The sequence below is a fragment of the Rasamsonia byssochlamydoides genome, assembly GCF_041956645.1.
Source record: "Rasamsonia byssochlamydoides strain NRRL 3658 unplaced genomic scaffold VTN77scaffold_70, whole genome shotgun sequence".
Taxonomy (NCBI): domain Eukaryota; kingdom Fungi; phylum Ascomycota; class Eurotiomycetes; order Eurotiales; family Trichocomaceae; genus Rasamsonia; species Rasamsonia byssochlamydoides.
In genome coordinates, this window is record NW_027192453.1 from 115,865 (window position 1) to 136,393 (window position 20,529).

The following is a 20,529-nucleotide window of genomic DNA, read 5'->3' on the forward strand; positions in this document are numbered from 1 at the left end:
AGCTGCCTGGAGGGATCTTGCTTCCCTTATTACCTCAGTTTCCGCGGATCTGGCTAGGTTCGCGGCCTGGCTACGCCATCAGCGGAAGTATGCCTAAGAGCCTGAATCAAGTCGATAACAGTCTGTTCGGTCCTACAAACTGTGATCGGGAACTACAACGGAACAAAGCGTCCAGTTGTGCAACTACGACCGAAGAACTCATGCTACTTTAGGCAGGCAGGTTGGAGGTACTTAAACAGAGACAGCGGTGACTGTCATAATCACGATCCGTGCCTGCCAGAGATTTAGATTTGGCGATGACTAGAAGGATGGGGGGGGAGAGCAGTCATGATGATGATAACGGAACGGAGGATGACGATGATGTCTGACCAGCGATGCCTGGAGACCCACGCTAGGCCGCTCCGGGCCACCCCGCTGGCCTGTCACCTGACGGCAGCTGATGGCTCTTGCCTGATAAGGACCCGCAGCCTCCGATAAGGGATGGGAAGGATGGGTCCTACCGTTCTAGGAAGGAGCAGGAAAAGCTTCGTGCCTGATCCACGCATCTCGGTAGCCTAGGTACAATTGTTATCGTACATCCAGTCTCGGTTCCCCTCTGCCTACCAAAAGCTACACACAGATCGCGGTGCACGCATGGTTCGGATCTTGCACCCTGCCTCTCCTGGCATCCAAAATACTCAGCGCTCGATGGAAAACCAATACAGCAGCAGCAGCCGCCATGCAGAAGACAAAAAATGTGAAGAAAAAGAAATACCACGAGACGCAAAGACACAACAATATTACGTACAAATGCAGGGAAGAGCCAAGGATAAATCGAACCAGACAGGGAGAGACCGGACATGCAAGTTGTCCACCCGCGAATGGATGGCACGATGGAGAACAGGGAAGAGAAGAGCACCATTGTCTAAAACTCCAAAGAGAGAAGAGAATTTAACCACACACTTTTGTCGCGAATTCGCACAACCCCTTCCTTAAAACCCAGGGGGACCGCCGAAGCTGGCACCCATGCTTTGCAGACGCGCCGCCAGTTGCGGGTATTTCTGCTGAACTTCCAACTGCGTACGCGTGGCCTCGGCGTAGGAGATAGCGTTGATCACCTCGCCTTCCGTCCGGGCCAGTTCGGCTGCTCTCTCGAAGTACTTGAGTGCCTCGGCTACCTTGCCCTGCTGCAGAAGCAGCTGGGCCATCGTACCCACGGCAATGTCGCATTCGGGATCAACTACACTCGGTTAGCTTGCACGCTCATGATGTGATGTAGAGCCACTTACTGATCAGGGCCTTTTGACACAAACTCTCCGCCTCTTGGAAGTCATGCTTCCATTGGAACAAAGCCAGAGCCTTGTTGATCAAAGGCAGCACATTGATGCCCATTGGCTTGCTCTGCTTCTCCATCTCCACGGCCTTGTCGAACTTCTGAATCGCTTCGGCGAAGTTTTGCTGGTCAAGCAGCAGCTCTCCATAGTAGTTGTAGACATCCGGCACATCTTCAAAGTTCTTGACGGAGCGCCTGAACGTCGCCATGGCCGAGGCCACCGAACCCATCTTGTACTGCGTCACTCCAAGTTGGATGTGTGAGTAGATAAAGCTCCGGTCAAGGTCGATTGACTTCTGGTAGTCCTTGGCCGCCTCAGCAAACTCGCCAAGGATGAAGTGCAACTGTGCGCGGTGATAGTAGATGTCAGGGTCATCCTTGTTATGCGTAATTGCCAGTTCGAAGTCATCGGCTGCCGCATCCTTGTTGCCTGCTCCTAGTTAGCACATGCGCCATATCGTCGATTCACGGGTCAAGACTAAAAATGGAACGCACCTAACTCGAGATGCAAGCTAGCACGCTTGATGTAGCTCTGCACCAAGGACGGCTGGAGCTCGACACTCTTGTTGAGATCAGCCAGGGCAGCTTGGGCATCGCCCTGAAGATACGTAAATGTAGCTCGCATGTTCAGAGCCTCAGCCTCGTATTCACCCAAATCACCCAGCTCGAGAGCCCTCTCAAAGGCCCTAGCAGCCTCCTCATAGCCTTCACCAGTCTTCTTGGCCATCGCAAGGTAACCTTTCCGTAACTGTCCCTTGCCGGTCTCCTCATCCAGGTCCTCGATGTCCTCAAGACCGGCTGGCATAGGCTTAGGACGGAAGCTCTGGAGATAGTTAGAGACGAATGTGGCGCTAGGGAGTTTCTTGCCCTTGGCCTCCATGATCGCCTTCCCCTTCTTCTCCGCAACCTTCTTGAGCAGTCTCTCGAGGGCATTCCGGCTAGAGTCGTTGGAGAAACCGTCGATGATGCAGCTGGCAGTGAAATCGAGAAGGGCCTCATTGTACTTGCCAAGATGCTCGTAGGCGATCGCTCGTCGGTTGAGGGCCTTGACGTATTCACTGTCCATGGCGAGCGCGGCAGTGGTGTCCTCGACTACCTTGTCCCATTCTGACAAGACATTGTAACAGGCGGCACGGTTCGAGTAATACACGGGGTCTGGTTTGCAAAGGATGGCTTTACCATACAGCTCAATTGCCCTGTTGTAGTCCTTAGAGCCATAGGCTTTGTTGCCAGCTGCCTTCAGCTTTGCAGCATAGGCTTTCCGCGTCTGCTTCCGGTATTAGCTAGGCCAGACGATCGCCCAGGCGCAGCAACGTACCTCTTCCGACAAAGATGCGACAGTAGTCTCATCAATTTCAGGTAGTTCCTCAGACTCTTCAGCCTTCTTCTTGGACTCTGAAGTCCCCGTCAGAGAAAATTTGTCTTGATTCAAGATGGGAAAAAAAAAAGCTAGATACATACCCTCGGCAGCGGCTTTCTCTTCCTTGGCTTTCTTCTCCTCTTCGGCCTTCTTCTTCTCCTTCCGTCTTTCCTTCTTGCTCTTCCTCTTCTCAGCCGGCGCTGCCTCCTGACTGGGCTTGCTCGATTCTGAAAGATAGTAGACCACACCTGCGCTCGTCACGACCACTGCGACACCGGCAACGGTGTAGACGAGCGCTTTATTCTCCGATACCCATTTCGAGATACGATCCCAGACTGACGTCGACGACGATGAAGAGAGTGACGATGTGTCGACAATCACATTCTGCACGGGCTTCGCTGAAGGCACTCCGTTGGACATGGTGGGCGGGGACGGATTTTCCGGCACCGGCAGCCTTCGTCTGATTATAACAATTATACAATTTCCCTAAACGAAGCAAAGGAAAAGGGAGAAATTAAAGAAAATGGCGAGCAAGGGTGCCAGAAACGGGAATGGAGGGCGAGGCCTGACTCGAGAAGAGCAGCTGGAGGCTATCTAGGTACGGACCTGAAAAGTTATTATTGTTGCGATCGAGGAATCCAGCAGCCGCTTTGGTTCGTCCCGTTGCCCCATTGGTTCGTTGTTCGCTGTCCCCATGGCCGCCCGCACGCATCGTTTTGAGCACAGATGCCGGCTTTTAATAATAGTCACGGTCTCGCTGCACCTCTCTCAACGGAGTTCTTTGCCTTAGCTGTGGAGCTCATTCCTGAGGAGCTTTCTCTCTCAACATACTTGCAGTGAACCTGCTTGAAGATCATCCGAGTCGCGGCTCGTGATCACTTTGCGGACTATGCGTTGTGGGACGCAGCCCAAACCCACAAGCCAGACAGGTCGAATCGACGCACCCTGTTTTTCTTTCATGATCAGCCACCGATATTGTCATTGTTTGCTTTTTACTAATGACAGTCTCTGGGTCTGACATGGCAGGTGCATTCCAAATCATATCTTCCCTCCGCTTCGACCCAGATCTTCCCGATGCCATTGTACGCAAGGCTGGATCCAGCTATCCCGAACCCAGGGACTCGCCCTATTACCTCCTTCGCTATCATCGAGACCGTCTTCTCAATGCTGCGATTCACTTCGAGTGGCAAGAGGCGATTGCATTCCTCCAAAGAGATTTAACCCAATTCGCACAAACTCTCGACACCTTTATTCTTGACAGGACAAAGCCATGGAGACTACGCATTGTCGTGGACAGTAAAGGAAGCTGTACTGTCGCTGTCCATCCCACGACATCATGTCCTCCTGAGTCTCTTTTCATTCCGTCTTCCTTTCAAGTCCATACATCACTCAATCCAAACTTCCCGTGGCGCCTCTACGTGGATTCGCAAACAACCTCTCCTTCAGCTTTCACCACACATAAAACCACGGCCCGAGAGGTTTACGCGGCTGCGCGAGAGCGCGCGGGGATTCAATCTCCGCAAGATCCGCTGGAGGTCCTGTTGGTCAATCCCCAGGGGGAGATTATGGAGGGGAGCATTACAACGCCGTATTTTCGACAACGTCGTGCAGATGTCTCCGGCTCTGGCAGCAAGGAAGAAGATACAAATAACGACAAGTGGGTGACACCACCACTGTCCAGTGGCGGAAACGCCGGCGTAACGCGACGGTATGCTCTCGATCACGGATTTTGCGTAGAGCAAGTCGTCAGAGCAGAGGATCTTGTAGATGGAGAGGAGTGCTGGCTGAGTAACGGGGTGAGAGGATTCATCCCGGCTGTAGTTGTTTTGAAGACATGACCATTCAAAGGGACTTGTGGTCCGTGAGTTGTATCAATTACTGCTTGGAGGAGCAGATAATCATCGAAGGGCAGGGCAGGCACCCTTGCCATGTATCTATAAAAAGAGAAAGAAGAGATTAATAGCCAGCTTCTGGACAGGATAAGACGAGTCCATTGGATGACATATATTGCTTACAAGCTAGGAATTCAGCAACGTTGATGGATATCTTCTCCACTTCCAGCACTACTATGTAAAGGATTATTTGATTCTTTATATCTACGGTGCCACTGGCCGCGACACCGACTCTCACAGTTGGTTTTAATTAAAACACCAGGCACCTGATGACAAAACAAGCCTACTTGCATCAACAGGATTACGCACACACTCTCTTGACAAGTGCCACTTGCATCTCTACCAATTGGCCGCCCAATTAGCCAGGCTAGGAGCAATGGATGATCTCATGATGGAGTCTTGATTCGTGTTAAGATCACAATTAAGCCGCCCAGCGCGTCTTGGTTGGCAAGTCGACTTCCTCACGTGACTCCAGACGTCCAACCCCGCATGACCGAAGCGGTTAAGCGCCGAACCGAATGAAGCTGGCAGAACCAACAGGAAGCCGTCGGAGGCTCGGGAGTTCTATAAGACCAGCACGGAAGAGAGAAAAAGAGCACGAGCTCCTCCCAGCAGCAGCAGCACCAGCAGCTGTCTTCCGTCTCTCAACCAAACTCCCACACCAGAAGATGTCGATTCTGCAACCATGAAGTTCTTCGAGAATGTCTTCAGCTACGACTACTCCTTCCCTGCCGTCTCCCTCGCCTACTTCCTCCGCTATCCCAACCCTTACTCCCGCCATGTCCTGACCTCTGACGTTATCGACCGCTATGTCGATCCAGAGACCAAACGCCTCCATACCACGAGGCTGCATCTGAAGAAATCGAAAATCCCCTCCGCCCTGCTGAAGTTTCTCCCCAAGGGCATCGGAGGGTCCGACAATTCCGGCCAGAGCTACATTCTCGAAACGACCGTCGTCGATGTCCAGGAAGGCTGGATGACGACCGAATCTCGCAATATGGAGTGGACGGGGATTCTGAGCGTCGTGGAAAGACAGGTCTATCAACGCCAGTCCGGCGCGGAGACGGACTTGGGCGTGGGCAGCTCGAACGATGAGCGCACGACGGTCCGCACGACGGTCACCTTCCGCTCGCGATTGGGTCAGGGAAGGTTGCTGAGACGGAAAGCTGATACAGCTGACCAGACGGTTGAGATTGAGGAGGATGTTCCCAGGCGTGGTCTTTTCTCGTCGTTGTCGACGGCCGGCATCCAACGGACCATCGAGCTCATTGGGGTCACCAGGACGCGCGACGCCATTTTGCGAAGCAAGCAAGGGATGAATGTGGTCCTGGAGCGACTGCGGAATGGCGGAATCGTCGGCGTCCTCGAGGGCATGCGACAGGATCGCGAGGCGGCAGCTCTTGGGGCCGAGGGCACGTGGAAGCGAGCCTGGATGCATGGGAACAGCATGAAGGAGCATGCATATGCGGAGGAGGACGATTGAAGATCGATCCATCGGGAGTTCTCCATAATGAAGGAAAAGACCCCTCTCGTCTCTTTTGTGTGCATTACAGCGCGGCGTTCGGGAGTTTTGGATTTATCTTTCTTTGGATGAGCGACGCTCTCCACTGTCTTCACACCGGTCTTCACACCATCTTTGACAAACTTATCCCTCTTATATACGGCTGAATCGGCAAAGGCCAGGGAAAAACGCGCAGAAACGAATCTATGTATCATGCATGTATAATATGAATGGGGAAGGGTTTATGACGGACGGATGAATTGATGGAAAGCAATTCCACTCTATGGCTTCTCTCCCTTGTCTTGTCTTGAGGGGGGAATTCGAAGCGTGTTTGTGTATGTACAATAGGGATCCATTCTTTTCTCTTGACACTGTCAATGGTATTACTATTGATCTTTAATGCATTTCGTATCCTTCTGCAGTAATCTATGGCTAAGATGCGCCGATGGCTGGGGGTGGAGAGGTAAGAACTAGTAGAATTTTAAAGAAGCAGCCACACATAGCACTGGTCGTCTCCTGGCTATGTGCTTTTGGTTGCACATGATGTTTTCTATGACAGACAGCAATAGATCTTCGCTATCACATGCTAACTGTCTCTCCCCATAGAAAGACTATTATCATATTGTCTGGCGATTACAAAGATAAGAATTATCTTGAGATCTAGGAGAGCTTCATACGATCCATGTCACGTGCCTCTTAGGCACACCTAGGTACTTAAGTACATGATAGCTTCTACTTCTGATGTAGATAGAAACAAGATCATATAAAACCTCGAGAGGATATCAATTTCAGTTTCCACCTCCTTATCGTCATTATTTGTATAGGAGTCGGATAGGATCCTGACAATCGAAGATATCAATAATATTATTCCAGCATGTATCCCAGTCACGGCGCTACAGCAAGCCTGCAATGAATGGGGAAAAAAAAAGGCGGGATAAGATTACATAAAACTCAAGTTCACTGCGATAATCAGGATGATGAGGGTGGCATATCCATCTGATCGATAAGGGGGTCATTGGAGTGGAGTCAATTAAGCCAGAAACACCGCACTGCGGGGACCGTACGAAGTCGTACTAATACTAATAGCATCTTCCGTCCTCCGTACTGCGTAGGTGGTCCAGTGACCAGTCTCTGCTTGTGATTGCGTATGATACTCTGCGACCTCACTAATTTAGCCGCGAATCAGACCCATCCATACCTACCGCTCCTCTCTCGTCCAGTTTTTCTTGCTTTTCCTTCAGTCTGCGGCTTTTTATCTGAGGATTGACATGGTGGTCATGCCCCTTCACCTCTCGATCCTCGCCTCGTTGTCGCCTCTGGAGGCGACCCCAGTGTCAGTGTCCTAAGAGCTCGCGGAGATGAGATCCCCGCCCTCGAAGCGATGGACGGTGACCGCCGTCCTGGCTATCATCCTTCTGCAACTCATCAGCCCAGCTATTGCTCTGATCTGCGACTTCAACGATGCCGGATGTATTGATCCCCTCGCCCTGGTCTCTGTCCCTGTGGCCTTCGAACCGCTTTTCTCGAGCCCGATCAGTTTCTTCTACGGCTTCGATGCGCAGGCCCCATCGGATCCCGAGCAGCAACTGTTACCCGCGGCGGACCGTGGACCGATGATCAAAGTGAGCTTCTGGCTGCAGTACGACCAGAGCAGGGTTGGCAGCAGCCCTGTTCAGGCCAACCGCACGACAGAGATCGCGCTGCGGATAGGAAATCTCACGGGATATCGAGGTGGTGAGAACCACGGTTGCGACGGCGTCTGGGGACCCCAATGCTCGCAGAATCTGAAGGCATACCTCCGGAATTCCATCTACGACCTCGCCGCGTCGGGTGTCTATTACAGCAGCCCTCTAGAGGCTGTCTTGCAGCAGATGAGCGAGAGGCAGCCCCCTCCGACGATACCATCTTGTCCAACGTCCCTTTTTCAAGTCGACGTGATTCCAGTTAAATGTATGCTTCCATCGTCTCATCTTGTCCAGGGTGGTATACTGATGGCATTAAAACAGCGTTCGTCGAAGAGAACGAGCTGGATCAGACGATCACGGTCGACTATCCCGGAAGCAGTGCCTTCCCATGGAGGACGTGGTACATCCAGAATACAACCCCTCCGGAACAGGCGGTCCAGGTGGCGGTTGGCATCTTCTCGCGAGGGCCCAGCTGGGGCAGTGCTCCGTTGAACAGTGCCGACGACGTGCAGATCGAGCTTGTCTGTGTGCGGGCACCGCGGGAACAGCGCCGTGCTGATCCCGACAAAGTCGACGACGTCGATGATGACGATGATGAGGACTGTTACCCTCCCGCGTAGCCGGAGCATCTTCCACCAGACATAGCTCGTGTTACTGCAGAATTCCTGCCAGCCTTCAGACCAGTGTCACCCGTGTCCTTGGCCTGTGTGGTTCAAGACGCTTATACAAAGGCCTTTTTACAAGGCCTAAAACGAAATTTCTGCTCCGCAGAGTTCTTCTGGAAAAGCCTAAGCTCGCCCAACTATGGTGGGCCGCCACACATACCAGCCATGAGTCGCTGGCCCAGTTCACGGGATGATTATCGTACTACGATATCAGATTTTACAATAGGCACGAATCTCAATCCACTCCACACTCCATATATAGTATAGTATGGTCATGTTATTCACGAACGGAAAACCGCCAAATCGACCAACCGACCGATCTCGACGCTTATAGATAGATAGATACCCCCCTCGAGAGAGAGAGAGAGAGAGAGAGAGAGTTCGCTTTGCCCAAGTGATGTATCATATTAGTTAACAGGAAATTATTTGGTTGATTCGGATCTGATATCATATCGTATGGTATGGTATAGTGTAAAGGTTAGGCTTGGTTTTGTATATTTGTATGTAGCATGTTTTTTTTAAAAAAAAAAACTCTTTTTGTAAATTACGCAAAAAAGGGAGAAAAAGGAAAGAGAGATCAATAACTCTTCCAATGTAGTCAAGATAATATCTACATAGGTAGCCAGGTAGTGAATCCCATAGAGTTTTGATCGGATCTAATCTAATCTAATCTCATCACATCTATTAATCTGATATGATCACAGGATGAACTTCAAACATGCAGAATACAGAATACAGAATCAGAATGCAGAGTACTCGTACAGTACGTGATGTGTATAGATACAGTCAAATCAAATCAAAATCAAAATCAAATAGCCAACTCGCCCTTCCCCATGATGTAAAATTTCCCATCGTAATTTAGATTTAGAGTCTAGACTTGGAAGGCAGCAGAGGGGTTGAAGAAGGAAGGAGACTCTGAGGAGGACTTGGACTTTGACGAGGAGGAGCCGGGGTAGTAGAAGAATCCCTCGAGACGCTCGCGGTGCTTCTTATTGAGCTTGTTGAGTTCTTTGAGCAGTGCCACGATATCTCTTAGTGATTTCGTGCCCTGATGAGCATGAATATGTCAGATCAGCAGTTTCAAAGCATGTATGTATGTACATGTATGTATGCGCAGAAAACATGATACAGGACTGACTGACTAGGTTAGATTAGGACTTACCTCATCCATCGTCTTCTGAAGCCCGCCAGCTAGATAGTTGCTGCAGACCTGGGACACGACGCCGAAGATAGCGACGATGAGGGCGACTATGGAGATGCTCAATTCGAGAGAGAGCACCATTATTGTCGTCTAAAGACCTTTGTCTTGTTGTTGGATTGAATTATTTCTTCGACGAAGGTGGCTGTACTCGGGAAGAAGAGAGGTAGTGGCAGTGAAAGGAGGGAAGGAGGTAATGTAAGAGAATGGCCAGATGATAATCAATTCTTCCTTGGTATTAATTGATTGATTGACTCCTGCCTTTCAGACTCTCTCTGACCTCGACACAAAACCAATTCAATGCAATAACAGAATGAAGATAGTGGACGACCTGGCGTCCTGAAGCCCCTTAAATATTTACCAAAAACATCGCCTATCCTTGACAGTGAATGCAGTGATCTCTTCAAGACAGGTATGACTGGATACTATGACTGTACTGACGGTCTGGTCCTTTTGAAGGTCCTTCTGCATAGGTAGGTACCTACCTAAGGTACCTAATAAGGTCCTTTTGCAAGGCTGCCTCTTTTGGTCCTAGCAGCCTAGCCACTGTCCCTGTGGCGAAGAGAGCTAGCTAGTTGGTGTTTCAGGTTTCATGTTCGTTTCGAGTCCAAGGATGCATCGATTGACGATGTGACTCTGCTTGCAGAAAGTGTGCGCGCAAGTTTTGCGGCGGAAGACTCTTTCCTCCCCTCCTTCTTTCTTGCTTGCCTGCCTACTTGCTCGAGATTGCGGACTAATGGATTCCCAGCTTGTCAATCCTTCACTTCATACAACCTACAAAGAATCATCAATAGTATTGCTTGATTAACTTTTGCTTGTCCCGATGTGTCCATCCACTTGTGCAACATATTGCACTCCCGCGCCACACGGGTGACGGTCCTTTTGGTTGAAGTCCTGTCTACTCAGGGACAGATCCTTTTTCAGCCTTGGCGGTCCCTTTGCTCGTGCAGACATTGGACCGGAAGAAGCCGTCGATGTGAATCATCAATAGTATTCCTCGAGTCTTGATCGTCTTCATGCATCCGTCCGTTTGTGCGACGCAATGCCCTCCCGCGCCACAGTGATGGTCCTTTCGGTGGAAGTAATGTCCAGGTAGGTCCTTTGCTGTAGTCATTGAACTGATGCAGTTAGCCTTACCCAGACGTTGCTCAGCCTCACGGGTCATGGTCCTTTCGTTGGAATCAGAGGTCCTTTCGCGTTCTAGCTGTTCTTCTTGTGTGACCTCAGCCTTACCTCAAGATGAAGTCCTTATAAGAGCCCTAGTCCAGCTCACTCGAGCAGTGAATACTTCAATACTTCATTTTTGCAATGGTTAGACTGCCCACCATGTCTCCACAAAAAGATGACAAGAACCTTGAGCGGGCTCGACGATTACCGGGGCACAAGTGGCAGGAACAGAGACCTCGCATCACGAAGTTGTATCGGACCGGGGGCAAGACGCTTTCTAAGGTCCGGGAGATTATGAAGGTAGAACATGACTTTTGCGCAACGTACGTACATGTCCATGGATTTGGCTATTGTCAGTTCAGTGACAAAGACCATTCAGGGAGAGGCAATACAAGCGCAAAATCAAGGAGTGGCACCTTGAAAAGAACGTCCGAGCCGAGGAGAAACTGAACCTTCTCGCTGAACTGAAAGTTTCTGGGACATACTTGCATGACAAACATTCGGTCTATTCCTACAATGGCAAGCAAGTTGCCTCTCATAAATTGATACGATTTGAAAAGGCTTGTCGTGGTATGTCAAATACATAACGGCTCCAGAGTGATCAAATAGATCGTTATACGTTATACAACTCAACTTACCAATGCATAGGATAGGTTCGGACATTACACCGGCTCCCTTCTGTCCTTCCAAAGACGTCACGCTTTGGGGAGGAAGTCGAACTTTCAACATCAGTTGTCTTTTTTACGAACAAGTTACGAAATATTTTGAATATTTCGGGCCTGTTTCTTTGGCGTTTGCAACAACCCAACGACATATGGAGATGCGAGATACAACCGGGAGAGGCACGTTGCAGTAGTCCCTCAAATAATCCCCAGACAACGATTGACCGATTGACCGGAAGGATTCGATAATGATTACTGGAAGGAGCATGGAATGATACTGGGCCCGGTGAGAAAAGCTGGAGAATTAAATATCGTCGACTACACTCTCACTCGTCCAACACCGCCCATGAAGATAACTGGTCGTTTACGGTTTAACCTTACGACAGGACTGTTCGGCTGGTCATTCTACTCACCATTTGGACGGAATTACTTGTCAATCGCGTTCGGTCGTGACGGAAGAAGTGGGCAGTTTTACTTTCAACCGGAAAGAACGAGACTAGCGCCTTGCCACCGGTCGATCGTCTTACGGTACAACTGGAACGCCTTACGATACATCTGGAGACCCCTCAAATGCTATCGAGTCACATGTTGGCGTCGTTAAATATATCCCGGGAACCCATGAGAGCTGCTTTTCAGCAGAATCAAACCATCGACTTTTGACACCCCTCAAGTTCTTCAACATGGCGACTCTACTTTCTTCCCTCCCAGCATCCCATCAAGCTCGAACCCAGCAGAACATTGCAACGAAGCACCGCAGCTCTACTCTCCCATTTCGACAGACCTATCTCTCCTACCTCCATCGCCCACAATCCCTCCACCCATCAACTTTCCTTTCAACAATAACTTTTACGCCAGTCAGCATGATATTTTTCCAACATTCATGACGAACATCCCTACCGACCCATGGCACACTACAACATCTGGGATGGAATTCGAATTCGGATGCACCAACATCACATTCCTCCCGCCAGAAGTCACGACATCATCATCATCATTAACGCCCCTTCTGGATGACAGTCCTGCAGAAGAAACAGCGGAGGTGCCGTTTGACGACATCAGCATGGATCCAGCGAGTGTTTTGAGTCTTCTTCCGGATCTTTGGAACGATATGTAGTAATTAACCACTGCTTTTATAGAAGCTGGGATGGGATGGGATATCGATGAAGAAAGGAGAACAGAACTGGAAAAAAAAAGGAAAGAAAAAGAAAATAGGTACTAGACTAGTTTTTTTTTTCCTAACCAAGGCTTGTAATTCTGGTTCAAACATTGATTACATCTGTATACATGTACAATACATAATCTATCTAGCTATCGAGGTTTGATACACCTTCCGCTGCTGCATATACACACATGCACCTAATTATTAGACAAACAAATCAATACATACTCCGTATTCATATGAATTATGGGAATAAATAGTTGGTTTATCTGTATTTGTATTTGGATTCACTTGTCCTTATTCTTTTCTTAAGTTCTTGAGTGAAGTAAGTCATAAGAAACCATCTAACCATTATGAATGAATTAATGGTCAAGGTTTTTCCTCGATTCGAATCGTGATGGAGAGAGAGACTCACCGCGCGCTGCCCTAGCCCTAACTTAGCCATGAGCTTACTTACCTAGGTACCTAAGGGCCTCTAAAGAATACATAACGTACATATTCAAATCTGAAGAAGACCTTTTTTTTCCTTTTTTGGCAAAATATCGACTCATTACAAACAAGGGAAAGAAAATCCAATTTTACGCCCATCAATCACTAATAAGACACGTCTCTATCTGGTAGTATTAGGATCAGCAGTATTTCTGCTATTGCAGCAATTAATAATTGACTAGGCATAATACATAATACTCTGGCGAGGAGACTGCTATCTATCTAAATACAACCACCCCTATCTAGCCTTGGAAGCTTGTGTCAGATCTACCTGCCTAGCTAGGTACTGTATGCATGTACAGTACATAAATCATTTCAATCAATGGTATGTACTGTACAACTTGGATTTGTATTGTTAAAACTTGAATCATTGGGGTTTTCATTTCTTTTTTTTTTCCATTGACTTCATAAACTTTCTCATGCTGTGCAGTGCAGTGCTCCCCATTTTTGAAACGCTACGATTGTTTTACATACAACTGTTGTGCTGTCTTGTCTGTCTGTCTGTCCTGTTACAGCAACCGTGGCACAGTGGGGAGTCAGTTATTATCTACCTAGCTAGCTACGTTTGCTAGCTAGTGAGCGCCATTAATTTCTGCTTCTCTTGTATTATGCCTTTAATTAATCAATTTATTATGCCATTGGCATTGTATTGGTCTCTGTACTGTACCTAGGTAGGTACAGTACACATTTAGATGTTAGTTAGGGTTAGGGTTAGGTTAGAAGATATCTAATCTCCGGATGAAAAATCAAAACTGGTCTAATTTAGGTAACCCGCCACGGACGAATTCGGCCGTTGATGATGACCTCTCCTATTAAAAAGACGGCTACAGCGCGTCTGTTGGAAGGGCAGAGGGGAAAAAAAATTAAAATTAAAATTAAATAATCACTTCCAAATTCTTCCTTTTCTTTTTTAATTGATTTGAATGAAAAAAAAAGGGTCTTATTTTGGTATTGATTGATTGGTTGATTGCGTCGACTACATCCATCCAGCAAGCCAAGCAAGCAGCCTACCCTACCTCTTCAGAAGCTGCAATCAATCAAGCAGCTTGCTTTCCTCCCCTGCCTCCTTGCTTGCTTACGACAGCAGCAGCAGCAGCAACTGTCAACTGTCAACAAGACCAGACTTCTAATTGAACTCAGAGTGATTGATTCAGATTATTAGACCAGACCAGAAAGGAAGGACTCCCCGATCGCAAGAGCCAAAAGCTGCAAGCACACCGAAATGGTGTCTCTCCAGACGGTCCGCGCGCACAATGCGTCGCTGAAAGAGCTGGGCCCGGGCTTGGTTGCTGTGTTTGGTATGTCTGCTATCTACCTACCTATCTCTCTATTACGTACCTACATAACCTACCTACATAACATACCGATAATGAATGAGTTCGATCAATCCAATCCAATCCCTCTTGGTGATAATTGGTGATCGATCACTCGACATCTACGTCTACCATTCATTCCATCTCACATCGCCTACCTAATTAATCTACTTGAAAATTCAACTCCACTCAACTCAACTCACTCCTTTCTCAAAAACCAACACCAAAAAAAAAAGACTAACTTCTGACTTAACTCCAGTCGGCGGAACAAGCGGCATCGGCGAATCCACCGCACGCGCCTTCGTCCGCCACACCCTCTCTCCACGCGTCTACCTCGTCGGGCGCAACGAGACGCAAGCCTCGCGGATCATCTCTGAGCTGCGCGCGCTGAACCCGGAGGGGAAAATCTCCTTCCTCCGCAGCGAGGATGTCTCGCTGTTGCGGAACGTCGATGCTGTTTGCGACGAGATCAAAGCGAAGGAGGAGAAAGTGAATTTGCTGTTTTTGAGTGCGGGGATTTTGACGACGAGGGGGAGGGATGGTCAGTATAGTATAGTATTTTTTTTATTGCTTGAAATTGTCAATTTGTTGATTCTTTTTTTGGTCTGATTTGTGTTGATACGATGATGATCTGGTGATTCCATCTCTACTCATCAGTATCAGCATCTTCATGCAGATACGATACGATACGATACGATACAGCTTCATCTCTGTCCTTAGATAGCTACTAACCCGTCATCACAGAAACCATCGAAGGCCTCGACAAGAAGCTCAGTCTGCACTACTACTCGCGCATGCGCTTCGTGCACAACCTGCTCCCACTGCTGACTGCCGCAGCAGCAGCAGGCAACAGCAACAGCAACAACGGTACTAAAACTAACCTCTCCCGCGTCATCACTGTCCTCAGCACCGGCGACGAAGGCCGTCTGTTTCTCGACGACCTCTCGCTCAAATCGCACTACAGCCTCGCCAACGCCGCCACGCACGCAATCACCATGTCGTCGCTCGCCGTGTCCGAGCTGGCTGCCGCTCACCCGCGCACGACATTCATCCACGCGTTCCCAGGCGTCGTGCAGACGAACCTGATGCGGGAGTTCAATCCGCTTGTGCGCGGGATCGTCAGTGGACTGAGTTGTCTGATGAAGCCGTGGATGGTGCCTCTGGAGGAGAGCGGGGAGAGACATCTCTATGCTGCGACTAGTCCGGCATATCCGCCCAAAGCCTCCTCTTCTGCTGGCGCAGCAGAGAAGAGCGTTGTAGCTGCTCCAGGCGCCGACGGCGGGGCATATCTCCTCCATTGGGACGGCTCGACGCCGAATAAGAAGGAGAAGCTCCTCCGCGAGTATCAGTCCAGTGGTGTAGGAAAACGCGTGTGGGAGCATACGCTGGAAGTGTTTGAGAAGATCTGTGGGAGGGAGGGAGGACGGTACTGAATACATACATCCTCTGTATACTAAATAACGCTAGGGGGTAGATGATGATGAACTCCACTGAAAAGACGAACGAAACGAGCTTGTTATATACCTGCTCGAGCGAGGAGACCTTCCTATCCTATCCTATCCTATCCAAGTATATGACCGAACTATGTAACAAAACCACAGAATATACCTTGGTGACATGTGTGTGTGGAATAGAAAGCAAAGGCCGAACCTGTCCATTGCATTGCCTTGCCCATGGCAAGCAACCAACCAAAACAAAAAGAATTCCATGTAACAATTAACTCAAAGAGGAAAGACAGGATGAAACAGAAACAGAAACAGAAATATGAGAAGAATGTTAAGGAAGTTCATAACTCGTTAGAACGCCCTGTCCTGGTCTGATTTCGACCCCCGCGCCTGTATCCCCGTGCCGTCCAGAAGGAAGTAAAGAAAACAAAATGCAAGAATAGCATGTGAAAAAATGAAAATGGGAATAATCCCACGCAGTAAATAGATTAAAATGAGGAAATATAAGGGAAAAGAAAAAAAAAGAAAGAAGAACAAGAAGAAAAGGAGGTAAAAAGGATGGAGAAAAAGAAGAGAGAAAGAGAAGAACCTCGGAAAAGAAAAGAAGAAAAGAAAAAACATATGAACAGAGAAACAACGACTAGCCCACCACCGCCAACTGGGCGACCAGATCTGACGCCACGTCGAGATACGGATACGGACTCGTCACCTCCTTTTCTTTATTCCGGATCCGCTTGCTAATCGGCCGCCACTCGCTATCCCCCTCCGCCCGGATCACGTTCTGGTAGCCATCGCACTTGAAGTCGACCATGTAGTTGTTCGCCTCCAGCTGGTACAGCTGGATGTCGATAAACACCCACACCCCGTACGAGATCCGCATGACGGGAAGCTGGCCGTCGACGGATGAGGCCGCACTTGCATTGGCACTGTCCGAGTTGGCTTGTACCACCGCCGCAATCGCCGCCTTGTCTTCCGCGCTGATCGCCGCGTTCATCAGATTGACTCGCCGACGGATTTCTCCCAGGTCGCTCCGGCTGCTGTGCGCGCTGAGCGGCGCTCCCGGCGCTGTAACCCCTTGCTTTAGCAGACGCGCCCGGATGAACCATGCATCCTTGGGGATATAATAATCGGACGGTAGGTCTGGGTACTTGCGCTGCAGAGGCTTCGGTTGGTCTGGTGGCAGATCCATGTTCGACTCAGAGCCCTCTAAATGAGAATTAGTCATCAGCTTACCGATAAGAAAAGGGGACGCAACAAACCTGGTTCGGCTGGGAGGATTTCCCAAACTCCACCCTGCGCAGCAATGGCTTTGTACAGACAGAGCATGGCCTCGTAAGGCTGGTTTCGAGATCGAATTCCAAACTGCCATTTCCGCGACTTCTTCGGCGGGTTAGGCGCCGGATGGAACGACTCCGGCGGTTGTAACCGAAGCTTCTCTAGGTCCACGATACTACGAGCATGCGGTTTCAAAGCTCTCGCCGTGGCAGCCTGCTCTTCTGGCGTCCGCTCCTCTGGCAGCTCTCCAGCGCCATCCTGGTCCTGATCGACGGCAGGCGGAGAATGCTCCTCTTGGTGTCTGCCATCCCGCTGCTCCATGAGCTGCTCATGGACATATGGCAGGCTGGTCGGGAGAATCCTGATATGGCTCACACGGGGTTCTTCCTCGCCTTCGGGTTCCCGTTGATGGGGGACGTGAGCCGGCGGTGTCCGAGGGGTTAGGGGAGCAACAGGCTCTTGACGAAGAGCCGTTGCCGCGGTTCTTGGTGCTTGCGGGGAGAAGGTGGCGGTGTCTTGAATTGGAAGAGAGGAGGATTCAGGAGGACAAACATCGAGGTTGTCGTCAGGGGCTGTAGAAGTTAGCATAGAAGTTAGAATACAATGCGAGATATATACTTACAATTCGTCTGCATCATCTCGTTCTCTGCAATGATGAAGAACGCATCCTTGATTGCGCTTGGTTCAGGCTTTCGTAACGTCTCCTCAATCTCCTCTTTTCTGTAGCCCATGCTTCGTTCGAGTTTCGAAACGGCCACCTGGTGGATCTTCTCCTGCACTGACACCGGCTTGCCCGGGGCGATCTTGCGGGGATCAACCGCCTTGTTCGGATCCACGCCAGTGGTGATGAACTCCTCTGGCGGAGGTTGCAAATACCTGGGTAAGTCTTTAAGAAACCATGGATCCTGCCGGATTTCTGGTATGGTGATTCGGTGCACCGGGTTGACTTGTAGCATGGCCTTGATCAACCTCTGCGCGCCCGGTGAGATGTACGGGGGCACGTGAAACTTCCCCTCGTTGATCTTCCTGAACAGCGCTGGAATGTAGTCGTCGTCAAATGGTAGCCGACCCACTAACAGCACGTATAGAATCACACCGCAGCTCCAGACGTCCACTTCGGGCCCAGCATACAACTTCCCCGAGATAACCTCTGGCGCTGCGTAATTGGGGCTGCCGCAACTCGTTTTGAGGAAGTTGCCATCCGTCATGATGTTGCTAAGACCAAAGTCGGCGATCTTCACGTTCTTCTCGCTGTCAATGAGGAGATTCTCGGGCTTGAGGTCGCGGTGGACAATCTTGTGCCGGTGGCAATATTCGACAGCGCAAATGATCTGCTGGAAGAACTTGCGGGCCTCGTCGTCGTTGCACTTGCCGCGCTTTACCAAGTAGTCAAACAGCTCCCTCTCTGCATATTCCAACACCATGATGATGTCCTGCTTTGTCGGGATCACCGTGTACCTGTGACAGACCAGTGGTCAGCTCCTTCACGTCGAACAACGTCTGACTGACATACAGCTTGATAATGTGCGGATGTCGCAACAGTTGTAGGTACTGGATCTCGCGCTCTACGCGACCAACCATGTCTCTGGACAGTAATTTCCGCCGCGGGATAATCTTGAGGGCGACCTGGCGCCCACTGGGCTGGTGGATGGCGAGCTTGACCTTTCCAAAAGATCCTTCCCCCAACACCTTGACCGCCTTGTACTGATCGAGTCGCTGCATGTCTCTCGTGGTCGCCGGCGACTGTATCTGCTCTCCGCGGGCGGTGCTGGGTCGAGGAGGCGGAGGCATCGCCATGGCGGACGGATTCGAGCTGGGCAAGGTCCCCGTGGCACGATCACGGTCGCGGTCGCGGTCGTGGCTGTGGCTGTCGGGGGGGAGAGAGACTAAGAGATCTTCGTCGTCAAAGGCAGCGGCCATGGTGGACGGGAAACGGAACAATGGGCTCAGTGACGTGAGGCTGTTCTACCGGATTCCGTGGTCTCAGTCCGGAGGGAACAGCAATCTGGGACTCCAGAAGAGGGGGTCGATGACGGTTCGATAATTGCCTGGAGACCAATCAGCCGCGCTCTCCCCACAGCAGAACCGCTGGCTGTGGAGCCGCTCGACGTAAGGTCTCCTGGGTCGATGCAGGAAAGAAAAAGAAAAGAGTCAGCAGAAAGGGCAGTGAAACGATGGATGACACAAGAGACGGCGAGCATCTGGCGATGATGATGAGGATGGTGGTGAAGCCTGCGAGGAGGCCAATGATCATCGGCACGAGACTGGCGACGAGGGGAAGGCGGCACGCGATCTGGTTGGATCCACGTTCCTGCTGACTGCTACCAGGGTCGACTGTCCTGATGATCGTTGATTTTTTCTCCATCATCCAGGCGAAGTATGGAGTAATCAAATTGCTTTTTTAATTTCGTGGAATCCACTTGCATCTACTCTGCGAGATGAACGTGAATGGAAAGACTTGCTGACTCAGCCTGCGATGTTGATTATGTAAGCATATACACAGGCTATCCCTGTTGAAGAAATAGTGAAGAATAAAGCATATCGTAAATAGACCATATTGGTGAGGCATTACTAGACGGTTGTATACTGGCGAGAAATATAGTCAAGAATATAGTAGAGAATATAGTAGAGAATATAGCATGTTGGTGAGAATATGGGTATCTGAACCATCAGAAACAGAGGAAGTATATCAAAAAAAAATAAGGCATATCTGGGAGCAATTGATCCTACGACTTTTTAGCACGTCTTGTCAATTTCTATTTGTCTAATGCAGGGCTTATATTATTATATATTATACGCAAAGCATCAAAAACATCCTGCGGCCAGTGGCTGTACTTCGAGTTGTTCAAGGACTTTAGCCAAGCGGATGGAATAGATAGAAGCTCTTTTTCTTTTTTTCGTTTTTTCTTTCTCTTTTTGTCTCTCTTTTTTCTTTCTTTTTTTTTAAAAAAAAAATCTATGGCGCTGTCTCATGAGGCATAGTTGAGCCATAGTTCTTTAAAGGAAATATATATATATATCCAAAAATATCGTTCTGAGCGCACTAAGCGACAGAGGAAAGATATAAACAAAAATAACCAAATGCACTTGGGCTGATAACTGCATGGTGATTGCTGATATTAATATAAACGATCGGACTTGAGGATAGAGGTATAGGAATAGCTCCAGCTGAGTATGTCCTCGTATATTGGGGGACCTTCTCATAGAGACTTCAGCAAAAATGGCTTAATCCCGGTGCAGCCGGCTTCCCGGCCACACGCTTAGTCAGCTCCGTCGGCCCGTGCGCCCCAAACCTCCTCCTACTTCCTTTCTCACTACCAAGTCGTCTAGTAGAGAGGTTCAATATAGATATCTCAACGGCTTCATTCTTTCCCCTTTCTAGTAATTCCCTCACTGAGCCTTGCCG

General features: G+C 49.5%; 8 protein-coding genes across 8 annotated transcripts; 5 read left to right on the top strand and 3 right to left on the bottom strand.

The window, feature by feature from the left end:
• Nucleotides 1-971: 971 nt before the first annotated feature.
• VTN77DRAFT_8358 (uncharacterized protein) lies at nucleotides 972-3,092 on the bottom strand (the record flags this gene model as incomplete). Its single annotated transcript, XM_069424847.1, has 5 exons — nucleotides 972-1,219; nucleotides 1,269-1,742; nucleotides 1,808-2,579; nucleotides 2,631-2,707; nucleotides 2,774-3,092. The coding sequence occupies 5 exons, from the start codon at nucleotides 3,090-3,092 to the stop codon at nucleotides 972-974; spliced, it is 1,890 nt and encodes a 629-aa protein (XP_069274772.1).
• A 578-nt stretch (nucleotides 3,093-3,670) lies between these two features.
• Nucleotides 3,671-4,510, top strand: VTN77DRAFT_8359 (uncharacterized protein; the record flags this gene model as incomplete). The annotated part of the gene is made up of 1 exon (XM_069424848.1): nucleotides 3,671-4,510. The coding sequence occupies one exon, from the start codon at nucleotides 3,671-3,673 to the stop codon at nucleotides 4,508-4,510; it is 840 nt and encodes a 279-aa protein (XP_069274773.1).
• Nucleotides 4,511-5,249: 739 nt separating this feature from the next.
• VTN77DRAFT_8360 (uncharacterized protein) lies at nucleotides 5,250-6,047 on the top strand (the record flags this gene model as incomplete). Its single annotated transcript, XM_069424850.1, has 1 exon — nucleotides 5,250-6,047. The coding sequence occupies one exon, from the start codon at nucleotides 5,250-5,252 to the stop codon at nucleotides 6,045-6,047; it is 798 nt and encodes a 265-aa protein (XP_069274774.1).
• Nucleotides 6,048-7,423: 1,376 nt separating this feature from the next.
• On the top strand, nucleotides 7,424-8,370 carry VTN77DRAFT_8361 (uncharacterized protein; the record flags this gene model as incomplete). Its single annotated transcript, XM_069424851.1, has 2 exons — nucleotides 7,424-8,015; nucleotides 8,072-8,370. The coding sequence occupies 2 exons, from the start codon at nucleotides 7,424-7,426 to the stop codon at nucleotides 8,368-8,370; spliced, it is 891 nt and encodes a 296-aa protein (XP_069274775.1).
• A 916-nt stretch (nucleotides 8,371-9,286) lies between these two features.
• VTN77DRAFT_8362 (uncharacterized protein) lies at nucleotides 9,287-9,697 on the bottom strand (the record flags this gene model as incomplete). Its single annotated transcript, XM_069424852.1, has 2 exons — nucleotides 9,287-9,463; nucleotides 9,578-9,697. The coding sequence occupies 2 exons, from the start codon at nucleotides 9,695-9,697 to the stop codon at nucleotides 9,287-9,289; spliced, it is 297 nt and encodes a 98-aa protein (XP_069274776.1).
• Nucleotides 9,698-10,939: 1,242 nt separating this feature from the next.
• VTN77DRAFT_8363 (uncharacterized protein) lies at nucleotides 10,940-12,556 on the top strand (the record flags this gene model as incomplete). The annotated part of the gene is made up of 3 exons (XM_069424853.1): nucleotides 10,940-11,103; nucleotides 11,160-11,350; nucleotides 12,114-12,556. The coding sequence occupies 3 exons, from the start codon at nucleotides 10,940-10,942 to the stop codon at nucleotides 12,554-12,556; spliced, it is 798 nt and encodes a 265-aa protein (XP_069274777.1).
• Nucleotides 12,557-14,312: 1,756 nt separating this feature from the next.
• On the top strand, nucleotides 14,313-15,836 carry VTN77DRAFT_8364 (uncharacterized protein; the record flags this gene model as incomplete). Its single annotated transcript, XM_069424854.1, has 3 exons — nucleotides 14,313-14,388; nucleotides 14,663-14,944; nucleotides 15,148-15,836. The coding sequence occupies 3 exons, from the start codon at nucleotides 14,313-14,315 to the stop codon at nucleotides 15,834-15,836; spliced, it is 1,047 nt and encodes a 348-aa protein (XP_069274778.1).
• A 652-nt stretch (nucleotides 15,837-16,488) lies between these two features.
• VTN77DRAFT_8365 (uncharacterized protein) lies at nucleotides 16,489-19,043 on the bottom strand (the record flags this gene model as incomplete). Its single annotated transcript, XM_069424855.1, has 4 exons — nucleotides 16,489-17,054; nucleotides 17,108-17,695; nucleotides 17,746-18,581; nucleotides 18,637-19,043. The coding sequence occupies 4 exons, from the start codon at nucleotides 19,041-19,043 to the stop codon at nucleotides 16,489-16,491; spliced, it is 2,397 nt and encodes a 798-aa protein (XP_069274779.1).
• Between the last annotated feature and the right edge of the window lie 1,486 nt (nucleotides 19,044-20,529).